The 17,413-nt window shown below is 38.8% G+C and overlaps 1 protein-coding gene across 1 annotated transcript in view; it reads left to right on the top strand.

Annotated features, from left to right (window-relative positions):
* The first annotated feature begins 190 nt into the window (after positions 1 to 190).
* LOC114365797 (uncharacterized) overlaps positions 191 to 17,413 on the top strand; it is a 32,121-nt gene continuing 14,898 nt past the window's right edge. Inside the window, exon 1 of the mRNA XM_028322466.1 lies at positions 191 to 1,098. Coding sequence (XP_028178267.1) covers positions 191 to 1,098 — 908 coding nt within the window. The remainder of the gene's footprint in view (positions 1,099 to 17,413) is intronic.

Genomic DNA, 17,413 nt, shown 5'->3' with positions numbered 1-17,413 from the left:
AGCAATGACCCTCACTGCTCACTCTGCGCGACGACAGACAGACCGGCGGGGCATCGAGTAGGCAGTAAAGCCTGCAAGGCTCCTGCCACTAAGATTGGAAGGAGGGCAGCGGCAAGTGCTAGGAAGAGCCAGCCAATGTCATCCCAGCCCGCACCGGGGCACGAGGAGGTTCAGATGACCGGCGATTAGTATGGCTCAAAGGTTCTTGTTGGCGAACGTCAATCACTGTGCCAGAGCTCAGGATCTACTACACCAGAGCATGGCACAGTGGATGACACACGTATGTGTGGTGACAGAGCCTTATTACGTGCACGAGAGGGATGATTGGGCCGGCGACCTGGAGGACAAAGTCGCAGTGATCACCAACCCAGCAGCGGACTCCTTACCCTTCAGTAAGATCCGGAGGGGCCGGGGATGCGTCGCCGCTCTGGTAGGCGACATTGTGATAGTGGGGGGTTATTTCTCTCCGAATCGCTCTGTCGCCGAATTCGAGACGTTCCTAGCAGAGGCCGGTACTCTGCTGACTGGGTGGGGTCGTCCCCACGAAGTGTTGGTGGCCGGAGACCTCAACTCGAAATCGCAATCGTGGGGCTCCCGTGTGACGGATATTCGTGGGGAACTAGTGGAGGACTGGTTGGTATCGCACGGACTGGTAGTGGTGAACCGGGGAACGGTTGACACATGCGTGCGAATGCAGGGCGGCTCCGTTGTGGACATTACGTTCGCGAGCCCTGCTCTAGCGCGCCGTGTCCAGACCTGGGAGGTGATGGAGGGGGTTGAGACTCTGTCGGACCACAGATATGTGCGTTTCGACATCTCTCCCCCCTTCCAGGTCCCCCCGAGTAGCACAAATCGATCCCCGGAAGAGATTGGTCCGCGGTGGGCGCTGAAGCGCCTAGACCGCGACACACTGGCAATAGCAGCACTGGTAGAGAGCTGGTCGCCGTGGTCAGATGGAGCAGAGCCAGGCCGCGAAGTTGAGTGGTTCAGGGAGGCCATGTCGCACGTGTGCGATGCGGCGATGCCCAGAGTAAGGGTGCTGCCGCCTCGCACAGCAGTGCACTGGTGGTCTCCAGAACTGGCTCGACTAAGAGAGGCGTGTGTAGCCGCATCGTCGTCGTTTCAGCCGAAAGACGTCCACTGCTGGACAAAGGCCTCCCCCAAGGATTTCCACAAAGACCGGTCCTGCGCCGCTTGCATCCAGGTACTTCCCGCGACCTTCACCAGATCGTCGGTCCACCTAGTGGGAGGCCTGCCCACGCTACGTCTTCCAGCTCGTGGTCGCCACTCAAGAACTTTTCTGCCCCAGCGGCCATCATCTCTTCGAGCTATGTGCCCCGCCCACTGCCACTTGATTTTAGCGATTCTGCGGGCTATGTCAGTCACTCTGGTTCTCCTACGGATCTCCTCATTTCTGATTCGATCACGCAGGGAAACTCCGAGCATAGCACGCTCCATCGCTCTTTGGGTGACCTTGAGCCTTCTTATGAGGCCCATAGTAAGCGACCACGTCTCAGAGCCATACACCATCACTGGCAACACACACTGGTCAAATACTTTTGACTTGAGACACTGCGGTATTTCGGACGTGAGAATTTCGCGAAGCTTCCCGAACGCTGCCCAGCCGAGTTGGATTCGACGATTAACCTCTTTCTCGAAGTTGGACCTACCTAACTGGACTGTTTGTCCCAGGTATACATAATGAACGCTGTGGTTTTCTGAATAAAGAAAAATAAAATAAATAAATAAGAAAAAAGCTTCTTTCTTTTGTAATATTATAAGGGACTACTTTTTTTAAAGACAATGGAAACACTAAACTAGGTATTTATTTACTTGCTGAAAATATCATAAAAAAAAGTCTTGTCACTTAATCTCCACTTAAAATTATAAAGAGGAAAGATTTGATTCTTTGTATTAAATAGGCTCCAAAAGTACTAGACCGGTTTGAAAAATTCTTTCACCATTAAATTTATACTATCCCTGATGAACATAAGCTATAAAAGATAATAAATGGATGGATAAAGACATTCTGTAACAGATGAAAATTAACGCGGGCAAAGCCGTAGGCAAGAGCTAGTGAACTGTAAAACAAGAAAATAATGCTTGCAATTCTGCAAGGGATGAATTACGAATGCCTATCGCCTTCAAAATCAAATAATCTTAAAAAAAACGTTTTTAATCTTTTTTTTTCAACATTAAAAAATGGAATTCCCACGATACCTTAAGAGTATCGATACTTTTGGCACTTTCATGATCCCTACCCACGTGTCCAAGCCCAAATATGGGCCGAGGAAAGGTTTGGGCAATCGCACCCACTCCTGCGCACACCTACAATATAGAGGATTATTATAACAGGTCTGTAGGGTAATTCAAGTGCAATCTGTCATTTCAATCTATTCTATTTGTCATTTAGCTTGTTTAATCTGTGCTGAATAAAGTNTTACGCGGTTTAGATTTTTTCGTTCAAATGTTTTTTCCCGTTCACGTGGGAATTTTGCAATATCCTGTTGTAACTAAGCTTTAATTTTATTAAGATACCTACATGTCAAATTTCAAGCGTCTAACTAAAGCGGTTTAGATTTTTCATACAAAAGGATTTTCCCGCTAATTCCTGTTCCCGTGGGAATTCCTAAGTATACTATAACCTGCCCAGGAGTATGAAGAATAAATAGTATTTTATAATAATAAATAGTATTTATTTTCTCATCACAAACATTACAATGACACAAGTTTTTAAGCACATTAATTACAATTCAAAAACAAAGTTGTTTGTGTGAGACTGACGCCTGTGATAGGTATTTGCATACCTGTAGTACAGGTCATCAGGCTCCCACCACCCCAGATATTGGCACAATTTATAATTAATTAGAGAACCGATATTATATTATATTATTGACTCAGACATGGTAGTGATGTATGGCAAGGATTACAAGGGCAGCGTATTAACTATTAATTAGACTAATTACTATTAATTAGACTAATTAATAATTGTACCAAGTTTCGTTAAAATCCGTCGAGTAGTTTTTGTTTCTATAAGGAACATACAGACAAGACAGACAGACAAAAATTTTACTGATTGCATTTTTGGCATCAGTATCACCCCCTGATAGTTATTTTGAAAATATATTTCATGTACAGAGTTGACCTCTCTACAGATTTATGAAAATGGAAATGTACTTCTGTTATGCTAATAACCTCAAAAACTATTGGACCGTTTTTATTAAATTCTTTCACCATTCGAAAGCTACATTATCCACGAGTAACAGGCTAAATTTTATTTTGGAAAATAATAGGGTTCCGTAAAATATGTAGGTACCTAATGTAGGCCACGCGCGCGAAGCCGCGAGCGAAAAGCTAGTGGAGTATAAGGTGACAATCGTTAAGTAATTTCACATAAAAAAATCATTATTTCATTGCTTGGGGCGAACGATGTATGGACGCAGAACAATATCCTTTATTTTCAAATTTAAGCAAAAAGCATTCTGTGGATAAAAAATACCTATGCTTATTTGCACCTAGTTTATCAATCACCATGTTAATTCCATGCTTTCTATCCAGTCGACTGCTCTAACGACAAGGGTGGGCTGTCGTTGAGATGACAGCGCGAAAATCGTCGGCATCCACTAATTATGACCCTTATGTACCACTATATTGACAAAGTTCTCCGTCTTCGTACGCGATATTGGAAATTTGGCATCTACCATCGGCTGATCTGACATTAGGCGTAGTCTGGCTTTGATATTCAATTTTCAACTGTATTACCTTGACAATCAGTTCAAAATTGATTACTAGAAAATTATTTGACAGACGATTTCTACTCTCGACAAATGCATTTGAATTAGCCCACTGATTTGGATCACACAAAGGAGTTTGAAAGTCAAATCGTTTGCGAAATTTACGGCAAAAAATTGCAGATCTTTGTTTGTTGGTCACACGGTTGAGAAAGAGTTTTGACGCAAAATTATCTGTTAGCTACCTATCAACTGTGCAAGGTAAATACTTCAATTTAACATAACGAGGTTTAAGGTAAGCTTTAAAATGTCTACAATAACTTTAAAATACACTGGTTTCCAGATAAACCAAGGATACGTGCCAAAATACTGGTCAAAATTGAATAAAATATTTTTGATTTGAATACACTTAGCAATAACACCCAGTTGACCCTATGTGACCATGACCATTGAGGCACAGTAGAGAATCACTGGTTGTAGGTATGTATAGTGTAGGTATTCCAAAAAACTTAACTTTTTTACGGTTCGATGGTACACAGTTTTTCGTATAGTTTTGTTCGACATACTTAAGTTTCCATCTTGCGCATACACTGCTATCATTATCACGTTACTGACTCTACTCGTTTCTGTCTAAATTGTGCGCACCTTCAAAATCTACCCACCGTAGTTCCAACATTACCATCAATATAATATTCACAGAAAAGTTATCAAAATGAATCAATGTTAAATTTCCTGGACTTTCTCTAGAAGATACATTTCCTGGACGAAAATTAAAGAAGATACGTATCGAAATGACGGACTCACAGACTCGTCTGTGCTCGTCTGTCGTAAACATCATCTACGTAAAAGATTTATCGCCAACGTGTGAAGGCGAACAACTTCATTAAAGTCTATAAGAAGTGAAGATACAGGTAAAGCCAATTAGCCATATAAATACGAGGTACCTACGAGTACCTATTTCGATACTGTTTTGATGGAAAATTTTACCTTCAGTCATTTTGCATATTATTCACCTTACGTATTTTTAGTTACAAAGGGGGAAATTGAATCAACTACGGTTACCAGCACTAAAGAGTTCGAAAAGTTTTCTCTTTTCTTCATAAGCTTCTTTAAAAAGGGAAGTGTTTAGGTACTGTTTTAAACTTTCATGGTCACTAACATAATAATAATTGAGTTTCCAATATTTCGGCACTGTTGCAAGCGCCATGGTCTCTACTCCGTGACATAATTATTATGAAGCTAGTGTTTATTGAAGATAAAGCCTTAGCTTAGGCTAAGGCTGAAGAACCAATAACTGAGGTTTTTTGTATTCTAGGATTAGTCCTAGAATACAAAAAACCTCAGTTATTGGTTTTAGTTCATCACTAATTGCCTAGCAAAATACAAGCAAACCACAGCGGCAAAGAAGTAGAGAACGTAGCATAAGCACGCGATCTTCATTTCCGCGAGAATTGACACGAAACTCAATTATGTTTAAGAATTCCTACAAAGGTAAGCCTTCACTTACCACTATACTGTACTTAAAGACAATTGACTGATGGATTTATTCATCGGAAATCGAAATGATCAAGGTTCACTTGTTGAAGAATCATTAAACATAATACCTTAGATGAAGTGTCGATGTGATTAATTTTTGGTTTGACCCCTGCCCGGTAACGATTCGTAAGATAAAGAACTAGTTTTGCTATGCTTCGGCCTTGAGAGAGATCTTATCTGTAATGGGAATTTTATTATGGTTAGTAGTAATTAAACTTTTAAGCCATAAAAATTGATGAAGAAAGATGATAAACCTGTAATGTGTTAATTTTATGTCCAAATAGGCTGCCTCTAAAAGTAACTGTTTCTTTAAACCTTTATTATCGGATGAACAAACTACAATACCTTTTTAACGTCCATATTATTTTTCCGATCGTAATCTGAAGGGATCAATTCAAATATACTTCATATTCATGAGGTTTATTCATCAAGATCAACAACAATGAGTCAGTAACTGATCTTGGTAGGGGAGACCGAGGAGAGTTGTAACAGGGTCACAAAGCCCCGGGAGATGCTGTGGTAGGTGAAGGCGTTGTCCGGAAACCCACAGTCTCCTCCCACTTATGGCGAGTGACGGAGCACCGGGGTCTTTTTAGTGGGTATGCCTCGTCCTTCTGACTTGGTGAGCCCCACATAACCTACCCTGTCCCCGCAGGGTAGGTAAGCGATTCAACGCATTTTTTCCCCGTAAAAAAAAGGGTCACAAAGCCGCCTAGACAGTTGGTAAACTGAGCTGACAATTTCACGCAAACCCTGGCGTGTCGAAAGAGCAATGAGTTTGCTAGCTCGATAACCGCCTCTGTGGTCTAGTGGTAAGACCACCTGCTTCAGACGCAGAGGTCCCGGGTTCGATTCCAGTGGGGGCAGATTTTTCTGTTTCGTTTGGTTGGGGCTTGTTCTAAGTCCGCCTGGCTAGCTACCACCTTCTTACCTAAGTTTGTCGCCATAACAACAATGTTAACAGCATTGTTGTGTTCCGGCAGTTAGGGGTAAGATAGCCAGTTCCTCCGTGGTTAAGGATTCGGGGTGAAGCTCGCTTCCAACTTCGGCCTGATCGTCACATACCATCAGATGAAATACAGGTCAAGGGCTTCTTCGTGGTGGAAAAAAATAAACAGTATAAGGTTCAGAAAAATTGATATTGTGTTACTACCCATCTCTGTTACAACTCTCCTCGGTCTCCCCTACATTGCAAGGCATAAGATACCATACATAATGCATATTGACGAAATTACCCATATTGTGTGGTAGACACACTTTCTAATGTCCGCATTGCGTTCAAGTTATGAATTCAAGCGAGAAGATGGGATCAGTAACACTTGGTTGTGTTGAAGGCTTTAAATTATCAAGATGTGAAGGTTCACAGCCATACGAGTGGGCTACATTAAATCTAAAGATTCTTCAGGCATTGTAGTCGATACAATTTTTCTTTCATTTTTAATATCTTTAGAGCTTTTGCCGTTTTTGTAATGTTTATCTGTCACTGTTGCTTATGTCAGCATTTCACTGAGAGGAGCATATCTTCATACTTTTTTCTAATTCTTCTCCTTATTATTATTATGTTTTTACCAGACATTTTTAGGAAAATGATAGGTAACGTGTGTTTGGGAGATTTTAAACTTTTGTTTTAGAATATTTTTGATGGATTTTAATTAATAAATTAGCCTTTTAACCATTATCTTGCACCACACGTCAAATTCCATCGAATTCGGTGACTCGGCGAGCCATTGTTAGGTTACTTACACTCACTCGTATGATGATCAAATTACCGTCATTAAGTTTTTGGACATAATTTAGCGGATTTTTATAGATAATACTTGATGCGATTTCGTTTCGTATGGTTTTGTCAATGGTTTAATCGTGTAGAGCTCCTTCTTTTTTAAGGTCTCAACCGGCTCTGTTTTTCCCTAGGTTTCTCTACCCGCTGGTTGAAAAAATAAAAATTTACACAGATCCTCACATACTTTCACATGTATTGGAGAAGTAGGATTTTAATGTGTAAGTTTATTTTGTCCAAGATGGAGTCACCAAAGTAAATTTGTTCCTCCTCACGAACAAATGTCTTCCTTAATTGATAAATTTACCCTGTAAAGGTATAATTGATAATATCTTGATCTCAATGATTTACTGGACCAGTTTCGCACTGGCCTCAATATAATCGGAAGGCATAACGATAATTTATTACTGGCCCGCTGGTAACTGCTAGTTAAAGGTGCCATCTTCAGTTACAGCTNTTTCATGCCTTGTTTATAACGACTAGTCTTAACGCCCAGTTAATAAAACATCGAAACATCACAAATAATATCACATATAAAAGACAAAATTAAAATTAAAACTAAATGTATTCGTCGAGAACACTGAGAATATTCCCGGGAGCGTTCTCGGTTCTCGAGAATATTCTCACTGGGAATATTGCCGGGAACGAGAACTTTCTCAGCGGCACATCTCTAGTTACAGCAGCTAAATCAGCGGGAGAAATTGCGGCTGTCACTGAATCTGGATTTACGAGGCCAGTAACCTGTTTCACGCGTGGCTACTTGTGTAGGGCTGCCTTTTTGGTAAAAGCTATCAGCTGACACCATTTTTGTTCGTTGGTAAAGTCTGGTCGCTGAGCACGTAGAATTGCGTCCAATGACCCCAAGCTACCCATCCCCATAATATAATTACGCGCGAGCGGTAAGGATAGGTAGCGTGAAGGTGCCTGCAAGAACCTGGATGCGGGCAGCGCAGGTCGTTATGGAAATCCTTGGGGGAGGCCTTTGTCCAGCTGTGGACGTCATTTGACTGAAACGATACGTCATAATATTGAAATATTGATTTTCGTGTGGCAACCCTTATCGCAAAGTGTCGATACCATAAGCACTGTGACCCGATTCCCTCTAATTCATGGAATTGTATCTGAATTAGCCATGACACCGGATTCCTTGCGGCGATGTTTATGTATAGTTATTTAATTTTTAGCGTTAGGTTAGGAGTCGCATCTCAAACTAATTTGAAAATTATAAATAACTTGAAAAAATCGAACTGCCTAAGGCGATTTTTTCATGTTATTTATGATGTTTATGTAATTTTAAAGTTTTCTACTTGTCACTTAAATTATGCTGAGAAATTTAAAGTTCCTGAAGTAGTCACATTATGCGGAATTTACAACTGGGCCTGATTCTAAAAATATATTACAAGAGGTTTTAGAGGAGTTTCTGCCCAGCAGTGGGACTTTTCAAGCTAAAAAGATAGCTATTTTCTTTATGTGTAAGTTTAAGTTGATGTGCTATTGACCCGAAAAAGAAAGCTTTATGTAGAAAGCTGCAAATAGTTTTTTAAAAGTTGTATTTTTCGTTGAGGAAGGCCTTCGTTGATGGATATGGACGTCATGCAGCTGAAATGATGATGATGACCTAGGTATTCTCTCTCAGATATGTAAAGTAAAGTTTACATTGAAAAATTGTATAGAATTGGTGATAAAACTTTTCAAATTAAGGTTCTGTTGTATAAATAAGTTACATTTTGATCTAAATGGCATTAAACTTAGTAATGTAGGCGGGCTGTACGCTATACAGATTATTTGTGTTTTTTGCATTCCGAGTGAAGCATGCAAAACCGGCTCTCTTTATATGGCCCGGGGCTGCGCGTGCGCGCCAATTCAAATGTTCGGAATCGAGTTGAATTAGTTATTTGTAACGAAGGGCTTTAAGAGTCCTCGTTGTTTGGAAGTACAGGGTTCAAATCATAGATGGGACAGGATTTTTTTGGATTGTTTTCAGTTTGGTTAGGAAGACTTTAGATAAGGGTCCTCGGTCACGAGGGTGTTTGGTGGCCGCTAAAGGAAGACCCTGAGAGCCTCACATAACCGACTGGTTCCCCGGGCCATCCAGTGGGTATGCAATTTTATGCATTTACCTACACAAAACTTAGTATAAATACATATTATAGAGTTATACACAATAAGGTTAAAGAACATTATCCACTGTTGACTGTATAAACTTTACGAGAACCAAGTTTTCTTTATGACTTTGTTAAAATTAAAAGCATGAGCTATTGATGAACTGGGTCATAAATACCTACTGACTTTTAATTTTGTTGTTATTTTCAAAAGTAACTGTCGATCCCTACTTTCTTTGTCAGTCTGTGTAATTAGGTAGTTGCTGACACTAGCTTTAATCATCGTCATCATTATCATTAACATCCCTTTACAGTCCACTGCTGGACTATGAGCCTCCTCCACTATAGTGGAGGGTTTTGCCATAATCCCCACGCTTGGCAGGCGGGTTGGAGATCGCAGTTTAAAAGATTTATGTTTTTCAGAAAGCGCTGCTGCCCGTTCTCTGTTTGATGTGTAGGCCCTAGCTTTAACACTAGAGTGCTCGCGCGGGTGACATATGTCACCCAGGGTGTAAAATTTGTAAATATTTTTTCAAGGTATCGAGCTACAGTGTTGCCTTCTCAGGTATTCTTCGAGCATGTATTTACGCACATTTTAGTAGTAACGCCATCTTGCTAGACGCATCAACGTGAGTGCAGAAAACATTTAAAGTGTTTGGGTGACGCATGTCCCCCGCGCGAGCACTCGAGGAATTGTTTGATCCCCTATCGTCGCGGTTTAAAATCAAGTTTACTTTCATGTAAGCTCAAAGTTATAATTTTTAACAATTTTTTAAACATTTACAATAATTATATTGTTTTATAAACATAAACTGATGCAAGAAAGTAGATGTTTTAGATTGTATGCAATGTAGTAATAATTCACCTAGGACTATACAATTAAAAACCAGGATTCTTCTGGGCTTGCGAGAACACCAACTAGCACAAAATTTGCCAGTATTGTGGCAAAAGACGATGTGTTTTTTGCACAAGAGCAAGAAATCGAAGCACTCGTAAGCAAATGTAACAAGTGGAATAGGCGTTTTTGTCCAGATCATCATATCATATCGTGCCCGAGTTGTGATCAAAATATCACAGAATAAGATCAATTTATTGATTAACTTTCTAATTAGGTGATATTTTTGCCAAAATAACGGGTCAAACGACTATTTAAACTACTTTGGTCTCTTCGACTCTAAAATATTTGAAAAATATTGAAGTATTTCTTTTGGTTTATAATAAGAGTTCATGAAAGAAATTCTCACTTTTTTTTAATTATTTAGTAAGAAATATAGTTGATTTTTAATATTATAAATTGTTTTACTTGTATTGAATAAGATTAGCAAAAATAAACCCATATCATAATGGGGGACATATGTCACCCGCGCGAGCACTCTAGGAGTATTTAGGGGCGCGAGCACTCTAGTGTTAAAATAGAGAAATTTAAAAAAATATGATTATGATTTATTACTAGCGTTTAGTGCTGCATTTACGAGATTACCATTAATTACACTTTAGTCCTACATCTTCATTAGCTAGACCCACCGGATATGGTAAATGACACTTTGAAGTCCCCGCAGGCGTAATTTTTAATCTATGGGTTTTCCACGCAACGCTGCTAGAATTTATAATTGTCTATGGTTTCTTGGGATCGGTATTTAGCATGCTGAGGCTGTGGAAAGCATTCCATAGTAATGGGTTTTAGATTTCTTGGAAGAATGATAACGCCTATTTACATAAATGTGTTACTTATTACAATATTTAGCACGTAGATAATTTTGTCTTTAAGCTTTTCTATCTTTACTTCACTCATGTGTCTATTGGTAAGTGTAGTTTTTTCCTATTATTTTTCAGATCACTTAATAGAAGTATTAGAACATGATAAAACTTGAGATACAGATGGAAACCACACATGTAATGCAATAAATGATTTGATTTGATTTGAAAAAATTGGTATCGATATCTATTTAAATAATTTATTTACATTCTACTTTTCATTTATACGAAAATATCAAGGAAATTCTGATAATAAAACGTAACACGCCTTATATTCGTAGAACAGAACGCGTGAGCTATAGAGGCAGGAAAAACGTTGATAATACATATTAATGGGTTATTAATTCCATCTATCTACATTGAATAATAATATTCACACTAAAAATTAATTCTATCACCATTAATAGATGTTTTTTGGTTCTGTCTGAGGTAGAAATACTGGTCCGAATATAGAACCTTGCAGACTCCTTAAATCAATATGACGAAAGTTGATAAGCACGAGATATCGACTGTTTATTTTTAAATATTACAAGAACGAACTAGAAAACCTTATCACGATTAGGATGCTGCAGATAATATGGGCAAACAAGATAAGGTGTTGGTTTTACCTACATAGCATAGTATTGGCAAAGACACGGTCAATGAGTGATACGAATCCAGGGTAGGTAGGTATATGATATGGAAACACGAGATGAACGTGTCGAAAGACTACAATAATCCCAACTAATATTATAAATGCGAAAGTAACTCTGTCTGTCTGTCTGTCTGTTACGCTTTCCCGCTTAAACCTCGCAACCGATTTTGATGAAATTTGGCATAGAGATAGTTTGAGTCCCGGGAAAGAACATAGGATAGTTTTTATCCCGGTTTTTGAAACAGGGACGCGCGCGATAAAGTTTTTCTGTGACAGACAAAATTCCACGCGGGCGAAGCCGCGGGCGGAAAGCTAGTTAGCCTATATTTACACCGAAGACCTCATAAAGGTAGCAGGATGGCGCTGGATTCAAGCCGCTACCAACCGGGCGATGTGGAAATCATTGGGGGAGGCCTATGTTCAGCAGTGGACGTTCTGTGGCTTAAACGATGATAATCTACACCTACGGGCAAAATTGCTCGTGCACATGACCACAACTGTAACTTAATACTTGTAAAAGAATTTTTTAATGCAGAAATGTCAAAAAAATAGTCCATCTTCACATACATTTTAATAATAGTCACAGTAGAAGGCCACACAATAATAATTGCTTACGGTAATGTACTACCAGATTACGAACATTATATAGTTATTTGCGAGGCAATCTAATCTTTATTCATGTGTTTTTTACCATCGGCAATTCTCGTGATGACGTAGCAGTAGCCAGATTTGAAGCTGTCGTAAATCATCAACGTTGTACAGTTAGCTGCATTATTGTGATTGTTATTTTTACTGGCATAAGGTTGGAAATAGGAAACCAGTTATATGTTTTGGTTTGGCTTTACAAGACGACATCAGAATTCAAATATTATTTACTACAAGAATATTTTGATCGTAGTCATTGATCAAAATCGTCACATAGACGTGACATTTATGAAAACGTTTAAGATTAAGTAGATCATTAATTTTTTTTATTGAACATAAGTTTTTCAACCTAAAAAAGCTTAGGAAGTATTTTTTATGTAAGTAGATATTTATGTTCTGTTAAAACATTGAATATGCAGACAAGTAGATAGGAAAATGTCGCACTCTCACGACAGACATAGACATAAGAGACAGGAAAGTATCGTACAGACAACAGCTCTAGCTTAACAGCGACACCTTATGCAGCCGTAATAGACTCTATTTTGCAACAAATATACAGCCTGATATGCTACCGACTGTACCCAAATTAGTGGTTTCTACGAGCAACTGAAAAATTGGCTATTGTCAAAATTGCGGTCAAAAATATTTCACGGGAATAGAAAGCGTCCACCGCAAACGTAGGACTGGAAAGCACTTGCATAACAAAGGTTTTGTGTGCATTCATTCATTGGTGGTCGACTGTACAGTTTTCTGCATTAATTTCTTAAATTTGAACTGACCGCTGAATCTTTATGGGATACTAACTATTATATCAATAAACAAAATTAAGCTGTAGCGAACGTGAAAATAAATGTACCATACTAAAAATCTCAGTGAACTCGTAGAGAAACACACTGATAAATATAAATTCAGAGCGTGTTCAATAGACAGACTATAGAGAAAAAAATGCAGAGGTTTTTGTCATGCAAAAAATATGGATGATTAAAACACTCCTGTAATTGAAACTTTCCAATAGCTCCCTGTTTGCTGTGACAAGATCGTCGTCATGACAAATTAGTCTGCGAAAACAATGGGTATTCTTAAGCCCGATTCCGAGATATGTTTGTTGAATAACTAGATTTTTGACCCGAAGTTGATTGAAGAGGTGATGCTGATGTGGAAATAACGTAATCTGATTGTTTATCCAAACGCATCTCGTCTCTCCGTGGAAATCGGGCCTAATTCGATATCTTCCGACTTTTCCAGCACCGACTGTACACCAAAACAATGCGATTAGCTATGAGCCGTGAAGCGGAGGTCTTTACCGCCGGGCATTGCGTAACGTGTGAGGCAATTCGCGGAAACAGACCTAATGGGCGAGAACTGTTGAACTGTGTGGCTGCTAGGCCATAGCAGACATATCAACTCGGAAAGGGATCAACACCGTATAGTTCCAAAATACTGAACTGTCCTACCCATGACATTGACAGCGGGGCGCCACCGTCAATATCGGATCGCTGGTTCCGATTTTTGCCATGTTGGAAACCATAAAGTTGAACGATGGTAGCGCCCCCCTGTCATTGAGTTTGGTGGGACAGTTCAGCGTGGGTCATCTATATCGCCTTTTGCGAGCTGTCATCGCCTTTCGCGCGCTGTCAACCGCGAGGCGAGGCGTTTACGGACGGTGCGGATAAGTGTGCGTTGAAATATGGAGACAAACGCCCGTATTTACAAGGATTACTTTGAAGTCTCACACTGCGCGTGGACGCACTGTGTCACACACGAACCAATCACAAGCTCTATTCAACGCTGTGCGTTCCATTTGCTGCTTCACTTAAGCAAGCATCGTTTGTGAATACGGGCGAAAGAATACTGACCGCCTCGAGTTGATACGGTTGCGATCCCTTTCCGGGTTGATAAAATGTGCTACTGCCTTTAATTTGGGATATTTGTGATGGTGTTACGAGAACGTTTCACATCTGCAGCTGGATACACGATCCGTTTGTAACTGTGCCAAATATTGGGCTATTTCATTCATTTTCCTTTCCTCGGTCTACCTTGCGGACCACCCACCTCATAAAATTTATTTATTATTATTTATTTATGAATAGAACGGTAGTACCAATTACACTCAAACAAACAACTAATAAAGGTAGCAGGAAGGCGCTGGGTGCATGCAGACCAACCGGTCATTATGGACATAATTGTGGGAGGCCTATGTTCAGCAGTGGACGTTCAGTCCTAAGGCTGAAATGATGATGATCATTTTCTACAGCTAAGGTTTCGCCAAACAACGTTTGCTAATACTACTTATAGACAATTTTAGACCAATCATAAAATGAACTTTCAATTGACTGCAACGTATCGCCAAATTGACATCAATTGATGCAGGCATATTACTATCATATTCGCACGTGCCTAAACGACTCGACGAAGACCTTGAATATTATTTACACGTCAACTTAGCACTACTCTTCAACTGTTTTGGTTTAATCTAGCGTTGATTAGTTTTTTTGTTCTTTGCTGGTTTGTTTTTGTGTAGTTTCCAATTTTGTGTTTTATGGTAAAGGCAACAATAAATAAACTTCTTGATAGCCTATCAACATACATCCTGAATTCATCATCATCATCATTTCAGCCACAGGACGACTGCTGAACATAGGCCTCCCCCAATGATTTCCACGTCGCCCGGTTGGCAGCGGGCGTGCATCCAGCTTTATGGGGCCCTTTATGAATCCTGATTGATCCTATTCCTTTTTGTACCTAAATGAAAGGAAAAAGAACAAAAATCTATTATTACTGTAGATTTAGAAATGAAAGCTACAAAAGTTGAAAGAAAATTTAATTTATGGGACAGTAACATGAAACTAATTTTGTCTTTTCAAAATTATTGCCTCAAGTGTATGAGAGAAAGTGAGAAAGGTATCATTTGATAGCTCATGTTTTTTTGTCCACTAGACCAGACAGCAGTCTGCTACTGTCAATGACTAATTTAAAACTGAACAACCTGAATTACACTCTAAACAACATTGAAACAGGTTTTAAAATAGCTTGATTAGTTTACATGTAGGTACGTGATTTATATTCTGTGCTTAGATAATGTTGTGGTAACCAGTCTTTCGCATGGTACAATTAAAATGCCAATATGGCCTTTTAAAAATAAAATTGAACCGGTTCTGACGTTTCTGGTTTCCGAGACGTTAGAATTTTGGGTATGTGACCTTTTTGATGAAGTTATAAAAGTCCGTTTATGTGAAAAAGTATTGAATTTGATGAAACTCTCTATTGGTTCGTGTCACCCTGTGCGTCCACGCCACGTGCACTGTAAGACCTCATACTCTCATAGTAATGTTTGTGAATACGGGCGTCTATCTTCCAAATATTTTAGGACCATTTAAACTAGCTTTAGTATAGTTTTTCATCCATCTGATAAATCGTTGTGGTTACAAAGATTCAAAGTACCTATCTAATACACGACTGATCCAAAGTTGCCACAAGAATCTGACGAAAAAGTGCCAGTAAAATGGTAATGTCTGAGATCAAAGAATCCTTCAGTTCTCACAAACAAATCGTCCGGATGCGTAACTTAAATATTTTCTTTCTATCTATAGATTCATATTAATATAATAACACATGACCTAAACATTCCATGGGATTCTAAGAACAATCTCTAGACAGCTATGAAAATAAACAAATCGACTATAGGTATGACGTTTCTATTGATTCCACTATTTCCACTGAATGCTTGAATGCGAATGTAGCTATTTATTATTAGATGGGAAATGAAGCTTATTAGAGCTATAAAACTTTTGTATGAATATGTATTGCGATTGTGACTTACAAATTGTATTTTAACAATGTACCAATACAAAATGTAGGTACATAAATCAAACTTCTTCTTTTAAACTGCAGTTTAAAACGTTTTAAAAGCACTGGGCATATGACTGAATCTTTCAGATTGGCTCACTTTTACCTTGGTCCAAGGGCCCAAGACGCTGGAAGACTCATATGACTACTCATGGTGTATTTGATCCATTGTTGTATCCATTGGAAAATTACGGTTAATTTTAGTGACAATTTGACATATTATTATTTGCAGTGGAAAAATAACCTCTACTGGAATTGTGTCTAGTTTATTGCGAACAGAAAAATTGTCAGCCGAAGCGGCATCTGAAGATTTTTTGCCCCAGGCGCAAACAAGTACAAACGCGATTAATCAACGAGTTTAATTTAAAATTAGCTGTTGTTACATGATTGTAATTATTGCGTTATGCAACTATGTGTAAGTTATGGCACATCTCGTCGATCAGTACGGCTAGCACGAAAAACTTTCGAGTTCGATCCGTTTGCGTATTCGGATCGCCATCAAAAGATTTAATACGAAAACTACAACAGCGCCCTTGTGAACGTGTCGTAAAATGAACTTAGTATAAGAAATGGTTGCACGAAACTTATTTTGAGAATCAAAATTGTCACATTATCGTTTAATTCGAAGGTTGAGTATCGAATTTTGTCGAATACGCAAACGATTCGAACTCGAAAGTTTTTCGTGCTAGCCGTACAGTATGTAATGTTATGATTGATGGATTGGAATTTGGAACTAACAACACGTTACCCTTTAAACTTTATGGAAAATCATATTTGTTCTTTTTAAAGTAACTTATGTAAATAACTCCCAAAAGATCTTGACCGAGTGCAAAATTTTCTCCCATTGTTTTCAAATTCAAATTCTTCAGTAGTATGTAGGGCCTTATAAGGACTTTTCATCCCAATATACGAGTATTTTGCCCTTCCACCTTTAGTAATTTTAATCTCCAGAATTATCTGGAATCCGAATATAATGGACTACGTTCGGCATATCAAGATAATAAGTTACACAAGGGACATCATAATGTTTCTACAAATAAGAGTGATTTTGAAGCAAAAACTAATATACAGTCGACTGTCAGTTAAGTTATTTATTTATTTTATTCATCTATGATTAAGCTCTGCGATTGGTGTAACATGGGTTTAATACATAAGTACTTACATCACAGTGTTTATATCAAGAAAATTCATACAACATGTTTCCTATACTATAGGCTGTTATTATATTAGATAATAGGAAATAGATGAAAGAAAGCGGCTATGTACTTCACTATTATTAAGTTTAATATGCAACTTTACCTTTACTACGTTACGTGAAAGAAATTTTAATTTCGTACTTGTCCAGTTAGTTTTTATCATCATCATCATTTCAGCCATAGGACGTCCA

This window comes from Ostrinia furnacalis, unplaced genomic scaffold (assembly GCF_004193835.3).
Source record: "Ostrinia furnacalis isolate ACB-3 unplaced genomic scaffold, ASM419383v2 OfSCF7650, whole genome shotgun sequence".
Classification (NCBI taxonomy): Eukaryota; Metazoa; Arthropoda; class Insecta; order Lepidoptera; family Crambidae; genus Ostrinia; species Ostrinia furnacalis.
Note: the sequence above shows the minus strand (reverse complement) of the source record. Positions and strands in the feature narration are given on the sequence as shown.